Source organism: Chaetodon auriga, chromosome 21, assembly GCF_051107435.1.
Source record: "Chaetodon auriga isolate fChaAug3 chromosome 21, fChaAug3.hap1, whole genome shotgun sequence".
Taxonomy (NCBI): domain Eukaryota; kingdom Metazoa; phylum Chordata; class Actinopteri; order Chaetodontiformes; family Chaetodontidae; genus Chaetodon; species Chaetodon auriga.
Genome location: NC_135094.1, coordinates 12,401,883 through 12,415,004, shown reverse-complemented (window position 1 = coordinate 12,415,004; position 13,122 = coordinate 12,401,883). Strand labels below are relative to the sequence as shown.

Below are 13,122 nucleotides of genomic sequence, written 5' to 3'. Positions count from 1 at the left end.
GTCACAAAAAAAAAACATAGATATTAAGATTATAATACACAGAACATCGTAAGGCCTGCTTTTGATTGACTTTTTCACTGCACTTCATTTGAGTGTTATGAATCTGAGATGTCAAAATGTTATGAAATGTCATAATAAAGATTTGATAAGAGCTGCTGAGGTGGAATGTGAGTGTTGGGCATCAGAATCTGGATGCAGGCTCTTGCACATAGTGGCCGTCGCAGTGGAATTTGCAGTGGCTCCGCTCTTTGAAGTAACGCGTCGGGCCCCCTTTGCCTCTGGGTGCTGGCGTCGTGCTGTCCACTCCACCTGCCCACAATGTTTATCCAGGACTGGTCAGATGTTTAACCTCCTGAAGGAGTCTTCACATCAGAAACACAGGCGTCCACTCAGAAATAGAACAAGGTCAGCGTGGGTTCTGGCTTCTCTGATGTGTGCTGTTTATGAATTCCTTTATTTGTTTTATCAGGCCCGTGCTGTTACTGTAAGTCTCCAAAAATGTCTCTTGTGAAGATGCATGGTATTTTTTTTTTGAGGCCAGGTCAGAGGATAATTGAATTTGAAAGCTAAATTGGAGCGAATTCAGTTCATTTGAAGGTTTTTGCTGCTTTTTGACGCCTGAACTAAATTTCACCCGTATTGAACTTATCATGCAACCACTTAAAATGACCCTCTGATTCTTAAATGCCATATTTTTAGTTTTTGAAAAGATAGCCAGCATGGCACCAACTTCAGAGGGCTTGTCCAGCGTCGAGCGAGTGACTCATCGCAGCCTATCTTTACGCAAGCGTCTCTGTCAGGTCCATATGTCCGTCCAGCGTTGGGGTTTTGCTCATTCTTCCAGCACTTGGCAAGAACATATGATATCTTCCTGGAAAAAAACAGCTTTTTTTCTCTTTTTGAAAAAAAAACCCATATTTTTAACTCTGTGTGCACTCTCTAATTTGGGTGTGTGTGGCGGGAATTTAGAGCTGACCACAATTTGGCCATGAAGGCCCTGTATCAAGGGCGGCTGAGCTCTCTCCCCTCTGGCAGGAAGGTCCATAAACTCTGTGTGAACTCTGGGATAAAGCTTTGTTCTAGTGGGGGAACTAGTGCAATAGGTATACGTGTGTCTGTCTATATGCAGCTGTGTGTGTGTGTGTGCATGCACTGTGTACGTTTTTGCAGTACGTGGCTCTGATTGTACTGCATATCCGTCACTCCAAAGCTAAATGAGTCACCATTTAAACCACCATGGTTTTGAAGGTAAGTACATTTTCACCGGTGGTGATGGTTTTAAAGGTGACCCACTGTGTTCCTTTCTCCCTGTGACTTTCCCATTTTCTCTCCTCTTTTTAATAAGCCCCTTCTCCCCCTTTCCTATCCCCCCGTCCTCTGTAGACTTTCAGGCCTGCTTGACTGCCCTTGACCATCCTCTCCCTGTGTGTCTCAGCCTCACTCTCCTTATGTAAAGTAAACTGATGCCACTTCTCTCTCTGTGTCTCTGTCCTCCCTCAGGAGTTGATCCCACTCATCTTGTGTACCGCCTGCCTTCACCCAGAGCCTAAGGAGAGAGACCAGCTCCTCCACATCCTCTTCAACCTCATCAAGAGACCGGATGATGAGCAGAGGTGTGTTTGTTTGTGTGTGGGGACAGAACAACATGCATGTAGCCTATCATGCCGGTGGATTAAGCGCTTCATGAGATACCTTACTGGTTCTAAACATCACTTCTCATGTGTTTCTGTGTGTGTGTGTTTCCAAAGACAAATGATCTTGACGGGGTGCGTTGCGTTTGCGAGACACGTGGGTCCCACACGTGTCGAGGCTGAACTACTTCCTCAGTGCTGGGAACAGGTACAGCACATACACTGCAGGTGGCCTTTGTTATTGCATATGCTGCCACTGATTCTCCATGATAATACAAAGAGGGCTTTGCCAACACCTGTTACAAAATGCAAACAAGTACGTTCAGAGCTATAATGCAAAAATATTCCAAAGACCTCAGTTGTGTCTTGTGTTGCGCATACCAGTCAATGCTGCTGTAATTGCATAATCCGAATCAGAACTATCACTATCATTAACTCCACGGTGTCCCTGACTTCAGTGTGATATCAGCTTTGTTTTCATTGCCGCCTGTGTCACCTCATGCGGCACATTTATGGCAACAACAGCTGCCAGCAGTTTGGAGGCTGAGAATCTGACTAGAAAGACCAATAGCGGTTTCCACAGGGTCAGCGTGTTGATGATACAGGAGTTGTTTCCATTCCACGGTGGCTGCCCTCCAGTCGACTTCTCTCCTGCTTTCAGCTTCTGTTGCCGTATTCTTTTTCAGCGCTTTTCCCCAAATGTTGCTCTCTTCTTCTGCAGATAAACCACAAATATCCAGAGAGGAGATTGTTGGTGGCAGAATCCTGTGGAGCCTTAGCACCATACCTGCCTGTAAGAACACACTGTGCATACAGAATTAAAAAAAAGGGATTTTGCATGCACGTAAATGAATTGAATATAAACGAGGTCACTGTCTGTCTTGCTTTCTGTCCCTGCAGAAGGAGATCCGTAGCTCCTTGGTGTTGTCCATGTTGCAGCAGATGCTCGCTGAGGATAAGGCTGACATGGTCAGAGAGGCGGTGGTCAAGAGTCTGGGGATTATCATGGGTTACATTGATGACCCTGACAAGTACTCCCAGGTATGCTTTGTGAGAGGAAAACATGTCAGAACTTAATATAGAATGTTTGAATACATGGGTAAATGCAGCTGTTTGCTTAAAAGCTTGCAGCTAAATCTTCATGTTCATCTTTTGTCAATTCTTTGTGCATGTCTTCCAGGGTTTTGAGCTGATGCTGCTGTCACTTGGGGACCCATCAGAGCGGGTGGTCAGCGCAGTCCACCAGGTCTTCATTCCCGCCTTTGCTGCCTGGACCACAGAGCTGGGCACCCTGCAGACTGCACTCATCCCTTCTCTGTTGGCACGTATAGAGAAACTCCTCACGGTAAGTGCCTGCGTGCATCTAACCTGAGAACCTTTCCCACCCTCTCCTGATGGTAACACATGTAGAAACACATTGATTATAAGGAGAACTTTCCCCTCTTTTCGTAGCAAGGAGAACACGGCTTGGATGAACACAAGCTACATGTGTTCCTGTCGGCCCTGCAGTCCCTCATCCCTCCTCTGTTTGCTGTGGTGCTGCAGAACGCACCCTTCACCAGCAGAGCCAAACTCCATGGAGACATACCTGCAATAGAGGGTAGGACAACCACACACACACACACACACACACACACACACACACACACAAGGAGAAGTCGTAATTCATAAAGAAATGCAGAGTTTTCATTCCCTCCCTGCATCTTCGGTCCTGCAGTGACCCGCTTCCCCAGGCCAGCGTCTCCCCTCCAGGACGTGGCAACCATCATCGGCAGCAGAGAGATGCTGAGCGCCCTGCTGCTACTCTACGACCACCAGCTAGAGCACGAAGGAACCACCGGCTGGGACAGCCTGCTATGGGTGGTCAACCAACTGTGAGAAATGCGTCCTCAGTCACACACACAAGCACGTGTAAAGACACACACGAAGGCACACTGATTATCTGCCTGCTCTGTCTCCAGCCTTCCTCAGCTCATAGAGATCGTGGGTCGCATCAATGTGACGTCGTCGACCTGCGTCCACGAGTTCTCTCGCTTCTTCTGGAGGCTCTGTCGCACGTTCGGCAAGATTTTTACCAACGCTAAGGTAAAAAGGCTGATTATTTGTCGCCGTCTGGAGTATTTCTTTGCTAAATATAAAGTAAGCTTTCAAGCGTGTATCATGTAGCTGCAGCTGCATTGACATTGTTCTTAATAGTAGCGTTCAAGAGCAGACGGTGGATTGTGTATTTCTCAGGAGTTCACTCTAAGTCCAAGAGCAGTGGTTGTAACCACTGTCCCTCTCTCTGACCTCATAAAGATATCCATCAGAAATCCATTTGAGGTGTTGAGTACTGCACTTAAAATGGTGCTTCACAGTAAATGTCAATGGTATTTCTAAATGTAGTGATGACGTTTTGTGTGTCCTCGTGACCTTTTCAGGTCAAACCGCAGTTCCAAGAGATCCTCCGGCTCTCTGAAGAGAATGTTGGTGAGTGCAGATTGAACCTACACATGTACTCAGATGGCCATTTGCTGTCAGGTTTTCCTCAGCTCTCAAGAGGATTTTTGGTAGGTGGAGTTCAGACGCAGACACTGTTGATGTAAACAAGTTATTTGGAGTCAGTTATGGGTGTTTCCCTCCTTTTTTTTTTTTTTTTTTTTCTTTGATTCCGGACATGTTTCTGTAGTTATAAGAGGTGCTTGGTCTCAGCTGGCTGCCAAGTGATTTAGCTTTGGTATTGTGGCCATTTATGAAATGTGTTTTGTATCCTGTCTGTGTTTAGGTCATTGTGACCTTACAGTGCGGTTGTCCTCTTCAGTAGATTTTTGTACAGCCACAATAATGTATGCTGTAGACACACTGTCACAGACCGAATGCCTATCACAAAAAACACGCAAATACGCTCAACATGTTGGTGTATTTTCATGATTAATTGGGTAAAAACAGATGATGGTACTTCAAGGCGGAGATGAGAAGAATGCAGCAGCTATGGCTTGATGCAGAAAAGATAAAAATTTGAATAGCTGCAATTCGATTTTTATTCTTATTTTACTTATTTTCTTTTATTCCCCTCTCAGATGTTTCGGCAGGGAATGATATTCTCACCAAAGCAACGGTCCCCATCTACGCCACGGGAGTGCTGACTTGTTATAACCAGGTAAATGAATCACAGCCGAACGGTAGCTGACCTGAAAACATGTGAAGGGAGCACTCCAAGCTGATTTATCGTCAGTCATACCTTGTGGTGCATTTCGGTGTCTTGCACAATAAATCTGCGGTATGTCAGTAAGTCTGTGATTTCCTCTATATAGGTTAGGGCTGTGCCGGATGCCATTCCTTTTACATTGAAAAACGTGCTGTGAATGTAGGAAATGATTATATCTACCTTTTTACAATACATTTTGACCTCTGGACTTAACAACGTTGGATCACATGATTCGAAACAATCCTCCGCAGCCAGCGCTGGAATCATATTCTCAATAAAGTATAACACTTATTGTATTAGTGAAGCCTAAACTTTATGTGAAACTCTGCAGTAAACCAGGTTTAAACAGAATGAGCAGACATGCAAAAAAAGGTTCACAGCATTCGAATGTTGATTTACAGTTGGAATGTCAGTGTCATCAATAAAGCCTCAAACTATGTGGCACAGCCCTAATGTAGTCAGTCGACATGGTGAGTATTTTGGGCCCCTATTCTCTCATCCAGCTTACAGTATGTAGAGTGTGAACCACATGACACTTTGGGTTATTGTTCTCTGTCACGAGGGAAAATCCACTCCAAAACACATCAAGCTGCCAGTTGTTTTTGTTTTGACTTAAGGGTCACAAAATGATGCAGCACTTATGAAACGTCAGTAAAACACAGCTCTCTATGCTGAAAGTGACAAAAGACACCTGCTGTCCCAAAGTACTCTGTGCAAGGTAGATGTTAATGTATGTGTATTACTGCATGATGGAGGTGATTCTATGATGTCTGTGCAGGAGGAGGATCGCAAGTTGTTGGTGGGTTTCCTGGAGGATGTTATGACAACCCTGTCTTTGTCCCACGCACCTCTGGACAGCCTGAAGGCCTCCTTTGTAGAGCTGGGGTGAGACATACACTCATACATTGCGACATTACCAACAGTGGGCTGTTATTCTGCCCTCTGTGAACCGTTGTTGTTTGAAAATACAAAAAAAATGGTAATTTGACTCTATTGTTTTTAACATTTAAACATCTTCCTGTGACACAATTATCTTAAAAATGAAAATTAGAATAGGAGCCAATTGATGCTTTACCTGTACGTCATTAAGTATTTGGCCTCCAGCACAAACACCATACACTGATGTAGAACATCAGTATCAGACAACATATATATATATACTTTTGAGCTATTATACTATTTTAAACTATATTCTAAAATAATACCACAGCAGAGAGCTTGTTTTTTCCTTTCCCTCTGGGGTATTCACGTTTCGCTGTGTTATTACATGTCATTACTATGGCCTGTTTGCAGTGCAGGAGTATGAATTTTAAATATGACTACCTTTATCTTGTGGATTATCCCGTATTTGCCCTTAATAACTTAATTCAGTGAGTCAGCGGAAAGACATTTCCCTGGTCTGAGGGTGTGTTTTGAATCATGCTTGGACTAGAGTTTGTTGTTGTTTTTTTAAGTATCTTTTGGAACAGTCATTTGAAAGTCATTTTCACTAATAAGGACTGCTGATACGGATTCGATCTTCGGCCTTTGAGCGTCCACGGGGAAGCTGGCGAATGTCTAGCAGCTTGCATGTCAGCCATGTCAGTAAAAACAGTTAAACAGTGATGTACTCCCAGTCCAGATGTCTCTCCATGCTGTCTCAGAGGGGACATCTGTCATAATGTGACAACAGTGGCCTCTCTCTTCTGCTGTGTGCATGAACTTCATCATGTTGCCATAATATTGCCCAGTATTTATGTATGCGCTCTCTTTTCAGTGCCAACCCGGTGTACCATGAGCTGCTACTCACTGTTCTGTGGTATGGGGTCGTCCATACCTCTGCACTGGTCCGGTGCACGGCGGCACGGATGTTTGAGGTACAAAACACACACGCAGACACTCACAGATAGCGTATTGGACTAATCATGGATGTTTGGATTGGATTGGTCAGATATAATTTACATGAACAGCAGCTAAAATGCGTCATTGTTGATGCAATTTTTCCTTTTTCCATTTTTAGCATGTATAAGAATAATGACTGTTACTGTACCTCAGATTGTGTACAAGTAGAATATAACATGGCTGCACAATTATGGATAAAAATAGTTGTATAAATAGTAAGATTAATTTGTGATTGTTTGTATTTATGTAATTATCCTGTTTAACTATAGACAGTCCATCCTAAATGAAGTTATACATGCTGAATTGAGTAGAAAATGTCATGCAGTTATACACAATTGTGCAGTCCTACATTCTAGAAACTGTTTACATGTTTCCCTATCTGCTGTACATGTGCTAGCTCGGCTTGCTATTGCTGCTGTTTAACATGCATTTTATATTTAGCTACTCTGTCTCATGAGTGTGGGTAAAGACTCCTGTAGCTTATCAGCGCCCTGGTACCAACCGTGTGGCGAGACCCTCCCTGCAGTTAACGTCAGACCTTTCACTGTGCACTGGTCTCAGGACCGGCTACATAAATATCTGCTGCATGTCAGAGAAAGGCGACAGTCAGCAACCTGAAGGGATAGCGAAGGGAGCTGAAGGCCTGTTCCTTTTCAGCGTTGTTGGACAGTGTAATTCAAACAGAAATGTTTTCTCTTGATTTTTTACTTTTTCAGTATTTCAGGTCTTGTGGAAATATAATACCGCTGTTATTTTTTTAAGGGAGATGACTGTTTCCCATTTTTCTTCCATGCAGTTTTATTCCACTGATTGCATCCATTTTTAAGCCAGGTTTCCCAAGGCAAACGTCCCGGCCTAAGCCAGGAGAAATAACAAATCACGGCTCCCTGCCTTTTGAGATTTGTGCACACTTAAAGGTCAAATGTTGGCATGAGGATGTAGGTATAGCAGTAGAAGCGGGCCTATGCTGATCTAAACGTGGGGGAGGAGGAGTGGTGAAAGACCCCCACCCGTTCTGTGGAATACTTGCCCTTTCCCTCTCCCCAACGCACCCCACTGTCACCATTCCATAGTGATTAGCTGTCCACCATTGTCAAAACTGTGGGTTGAAATGTGGTCCTCTCCCACAGATCCCAGATCAGATCAATTTACTGTCAAACGTTTTCTCAATTCCAATGAGCGAAATGCTAATCTGACCTGGAGTCTGCGGAAAGAGCCCACAGCTTTACGCTCACCATAATGTAAAAGTACTCGTGCAGTTTAGCTCTTGTTGGCTTTGCCATTTCTTCTGCATACCTGCGTGTGCATGTGTGTGTGTTTGTTTGCGCGTGTGTGATTGTGCGTGTGTGCGTGTACTTACACTTGCTTGACACATGCAGTGCCGTTCCGTGCCTTGCAGCTATGGTTCTTGTCATTGTATATCACTTTCTTCCTATCTTTTTTGTGTTTGTTTTTTTTTTTTTCCTTTTCCCTCCCCTTTTTTTGTTTTTGCTTCTTCTTTTTGTGTTTGTTTTTTTTTCCTTTCTCTCTATCTATTGGCGGTGTTGCTCGCTCTTGTCCCAATGCCCCGCCCACCTCTGTGACATCACGGCTGGCTCTGTCCAATCCGATCAGCTGCTGGTGAAGGGGGTGAATGAGACGCTGGTAGCTCAGAGAGTGGTGCCGGCTCTCATCACACTGTCCTCCGACCCCGAAATGTAAGTGGAACAACAACAACGACAACGATAAACCGCGCCGCGTCTCTCTCCCCCCTTCTCTCTGCTGCCTGAGAGCTACCACACCGAAACAAGGCCGCACCTGCCAGGAGCTAATTCAGCACAAAAACTATTTCTTCACTGATCAATCCCTTGCTATCGACTTAAATCTACAATTCCAGATTGTTTCTTTTGATTCTCCTCACGTAATTTCAGCCGCTGTGCGGAGTTGCTCCTGTTTAGGTTCAGGCTGGCTCGTGGGGTAGCTCATCAGCGTAACCACTGTTAACACTAACACTGTGCATGCTCGCATCATCAATCTGCAACACTAACCCACGCCAGCTCTCGTCACCTCATCAGTCTGCAACACTAATCGGTCCAGATTTTTGCGTGCACGTCGCCCACATGCGGCAATAGCACAGTCCCAGCATGCTCATCTGTAAGCCGTCCCCTCCTCCTCCTCCTCCTCCTCCTCCTCCTCCTCCTCCTCCTCTTCCTCCCCACCCCACTCAGTTACAGCAGGGCCCCTCCTCCTGACCGACCCGTCAGCTCGTGGTTGGTTATCTTCACCCCGTCTTTCTCAGTTTTATCCTTTCTCTCTCTCTCTCTCCCTCTTCCATATCATCCCGTCTATCTTGTATCCTTTCCTCTCACCTCTCTCCTCCCACCCTCCATCTTTCCCTCCCTCCTCCTGTCTCCTCCCACCCTGCCTCTCCCTCTCTCTCATCCTGCTGTGTGGTGGGTTTGCAGTTGGTTCTCCGAGGCATGAGTGAAGCATTAGTAGATCGCCGGGCGGCTCCGGCCCTTATAACTCTGTGCAGTGGGCCTGAATTGTGAGTCAATCGACACAAGAAAACCTCTCTGTAAACATTCTCATTTTGTGGGCTGCATCCTGACAGTGTAAAGCAGTGTCCTCTGAGCCTGAATGGGCGGTAGAGGAAAAAAAAAAAAAACTGTGACTGTCCGCTGATCTGAAACATTTTCAGTTGAATGAAAACTTAGCTCAAAGATCGCATCTCCTACAAGTAAAGGATTTTTTGGGGGGCTGGCAGTGCACATCCAGCCTTCATGTTTGTGATTAGACGAGGTGATGGAATTCGTGGCGACACTGTTGGAATGCAGCCCTTTTCATTTCATCACTCTCTGTATTGAATTGCCATGCTAATGGGAACGCTCTTGTCCCCAACTTGTAGACTGAACACAAAAATAACAAGATGTGTTCTTTATTTTTGGTATGAAATCTTTCATTTATCCATGAGAAGCTGTTTTGTAGACTTTTCCAAGATGGCCCAAGGGTGTCCTTTGGTCTTTCCTGCTCCTACTGACAGTGGAATGATTATCTAACATCAACCCTAACAGCAACCCATTAACCTCGCTTGTTGCTATTCATTCTAATCATTTTTATTATTGTCAGATATTTTTATTCTGATGTAGGATTTTCTTGTATTTTTTTATGACTAATCTGGGAATGAAATGATCCCTTTAAAAAGGGATCATTTATCTTCAGATTGTTAGCTTTTATCTTTTATTTAGATAAGCTGTTAGTTCAAGAATGATATGGTGAGTATATTATGTTATGAAACAGTTAGAAATTGACAGATTGAAATGACACTGTGGATCTTACATGTTCAAAATAGATCTGGGTCAAATATTATTTGCAAAATGTAGCTAGTTTCATGTCACAGCGGCGTCTGATACTCGGGAGATGATTTTTGTGTACTGCCATGGTCATCGTTGCAACAGTCAACACCACCCAGTTGAAAATATGGTGTTTAAAGTAAAACCCAACTTGCAGCGGTCAGTAAAGTATTGATGTGCAGTTGGCACTGAGAGGTCATTTGGTTTAGATTTCACAGGCTCTGGTGGTGTAATAATTAGCAGATCTTCAGCAGGCAGTCCTCTGCATGAGCATTACTCATTACTGTAGTTACTGACATCTCATTACTGTGTATTACTTTATTTGGATAAAGCCTGGAACAGTTGTCCTACTTCTTTATGGTTTTAGCATGAATGCCCACTTGGTATTAAATGTGCCATTTTAACAAATGCTTCGAATACATCATTTCAGTCAATATTTGAATCAGTCAGTTGTTTTGTTTGAAGAATCTGATACAGCCCCAGGAAACCTGAGTGGTGCCTCTCTAATGACATAACCTGAGGCCGTGGATAACGAGGTTAAAACCCAACAATCTGGCATTTCAGTCATTTCCAAATAAATCTGAAAATGATTTGCAGACGATATTTGACTCTGATTCTCGCTTGAAGGCACACTGATAGAGAAAATGGAGAGCACTCACAGGAGTGACACAGCGGCTACCAGTTGTTAAACCATTGTCTTGCTCTCCTGCTGCTTTTAGCTCAGTGAGGATATCCACTATCCCCGCCTTTGGTACCATCATGGAGACCGTCACACAGAAAGAGGTAGGAAGCTAACCGGCAAACTGCACACATGCTTAACATGCAGACGCTGATTTTGATTAAATGAATCATTTTAGAAATCGCTGTGAAACATGGATAAACATACTTTGTTTGCAGCTGCTGGAGCGTGTTAAAATGCAGCTGGCGTCGTTCCTGGAAGACCCTCAGTATCAAGATCAGCACTCTTTGCACATGGAGATCATCAGGACGTTTGGAAGGGTCGGACCCAATGCAGAGCCTCGCTTCAGAGATGAGTGTATGCAGAGGACGCGTGATACTTATAATACTGCTCAGTATTAGCAGTTTGTCTTCAGTTCGTTTATCGTGTGCACTTTTTCCCAACTCTCTCTAGTCGTGTTGCCGCACCTACACAAGCTGGCGCTGGCTAACAACAGCCAGGCGGTGGAGAGCAAGAGGATCGACATCGCCACCCAGCTGTTTGAGGCCTACAGCGCCCTCTCCTGCTGCTGTATCCTTCCATAGGTCAGACTTCGCATTCTGTGCAAGTCGGGCCATACGCTGGTCAAGTATGGATTGACCTTCTTCAGCAGGGCTTTTGTCTCTGGCCCCAGCACTAGCTGTGTACTTCCATGCATAACAGTTAGATAACTTTGTGAGACTCGAGGGAAAAAATGGATCCGCAGTTTCCGAGAGGTCAGCTCGCTCACGCTTTTTTAACTACTGTGCTGTATGTATTTCCAAAGGACTTACTAGAAATCTGTGTCAAGGTTGGCTTGGGTTCAGGGTTAGCTGTCGTAACAGTGAGTCACCGGGAAGGCTGTTGAAATAACCGGTCAAACGCTCGCTGCGCTGGTTACATGTGCTCCTGTGTAACTGTGTGGTACGTATCAGCGTGGCCCCGGTGCCTGAGTGTGCGGTTCAGTGTGTGTGTGTTGGCAGAGTTTGCCTGTCATTTGGCAGGAGGAGAAAGGGAAAATAAGCTGCCTCCATTTTGGGGCTAGAGGTAATTACAGGGTTGGTTAAGCAAAGGAAAGGATGAGAGAGGGAGAAGGAGCGTGAGAGAAGGAAAGGACTGAACATCAGCGTCAGTCCTCAGCAGCAGTTCCCAGGACGGCGCTCACGTTGGCGTTACGTCTCCTCCGCCTCTGTCCTCCTCCTCCTCCTCTGCCATTCTTTCGCTTCGTACCGTTTCTCCTGCCTCACGTTGTTTTGCCCTCGCTCTCCTTTGTCTCTCTCCTCTGTCAACCCCACCCCACCCAGGTCCAATACACACACACACACACACACACACACACACACACAGAGAGGACAGCTGGGCTGAGGTTCATTCCTGTGGATCTTTGTCAGGCTGTGATTTCACAGTGCAGTGGTGTCCAGGAGGTATAGCCCTAACCTCAGAGGCTCTACCTCCCACTGCACTTCTTTCTCTTGTAATCAGTGTGACAAGCTCTGAAATTGTACATTCCCATCTCCAAAAATACAGATTTGTTCCCTCTGTGCTCCGCGGAGCTCCAGTGGCTGTGACAGGTGGCAGAACGCAGGCCGAGCTGGACTCAGCTTTTGTTTGTGTCAACCTACTTTTGTGCCATATAGCAAACCAGTTATTTTAAGAACGTTTGCGCAGTGAAAGGAAAACATTTTGTCACTGACAGATTTTTCCTTTTTTTTTTTAACATTTTGAGCAAGTAAACTCCACCCATCTGGTAATGCCTGGAAGTCCTATCCAAAGAGCATATGTAACTGCTTTGCCTTAAAAACACCAGTTTCTATGTACGTACACGTAGTGAGAAAAACAAGACAGTATGGAGAGAACATTCACTTACGTTCACTCAGAAATAGGCTTTGCTGCCTTTTTTCATTATTTTCATGCCATCTTTCCACATTTGCATTGTGACTCCCACTGTATGAATAGGAAAACACTCATTGGCTCAGCCGGCAGTCCTTAACTTCCTGTGTGTCTCAGTCATTTCTGAGGAGGTGATGGTCAACCACTTCCTGCCTGGCCTCAGGTGTCTCCGCGCCGACATGGAGCAGCTCTCCCCCGAGCACGAGGTCAGGAGACGCACAGACATGGATTTCATTCAATCACTCTAACACACACACACACACACACGCATGCACATAGAGCAGGATCTGACACAGTATTTGTAAAGATAGACAGTCTGACTCTTAACCTCTTTTCTCGGACACACTCATGCGCACACCTCTAGCATATTTATTTGCGTCTCAGAATCTCACGCGATTCGTTTCATGTGAGCATTTTCCCGAAGTGACTAACGATCAGCTGACTCTTTTCCTCTCCACACATTCACTCTGTCTGCAAGGTCTGCATACCGGAAGACAGGAATTA

General features: G+C 45.0%; 1 protein-coding gene across 6 annotated transcripts in view; it reads left to right on the top strand.

Moving 5' to 3' along the window:
* The window catches only part of relch (RAB11 binding and LisH domain, coiled-coil and HEAT repeat containing), a 32,224-nt gene that overhangs the window by 15,706 nt on the left and 3,396 nt on the right, over positions 1–13,122 (top strand). For 4 of the 6 annotated variants that reach the window (XM_076761208.1, XM_076761207.1, XM_076761205.1 and 1 more), the window contains 17 exons: positions 1,501–1,613; positions 1,749–1,839; positions 2,353–2,424; positions 2,532–2,672; positions 2,812–2,976; positions 3,084–3,231; positions 3,349–3,505; positions 3,593–3,716; positions 4,052–4,100; positions 4,691–4,770; positions 5,597–5,703; positions 6,575–6,674; positions 8,314–8,396; positions 10,751–10,814; positions 10,929–11,067; positions 11,164–11,280; positions 12,736–12,824. In XM_076761208.1, coding sequence (XP_076617323.1) covers positions 1,501–1,613; positions 1,749–1,839; positions 2,353–2,424; positions 2,532–2,672; positions 2,812–2,976; positions 3,084–3,231; positions 3,349–3,505; positions 3,593–3,716; positions 4,052–4,100; positions 4,691–4,770; positions 5,597–5,703; positions 6,575–6,674; positions 8,314–8,396; positions 10,751–10,814; positions 10,929–11,067; positions 11,164–11,280; positions 12,736–12,824 — 1,839 coding nt within the window. Of the gene's footprint in view, positions 1–1,500; positions 1,614–1,748; positions 1,840–2,352; positions 2,425–2,531; positions 2,673–2,811; positions 2,977–3,083; positions 3,232–3,348; positions 3,506–3,592; positions 3,717–4,051; positions 4,101–4,690; positions 4,771–5,596; positions 5,704–6,574; positions 6,675–8,313; positions 8,397–9,143; positions 9,227–10,750; positions 10,815–10,928; positions 11,068–11,163; positions 11,281–12,735; positions 12,825–13,122 lie in introns of all 6 variants that reach the window. The other 2 variants (XM_076761206.1, XM_076761204.1) reach the window with 1 other exon arrangement.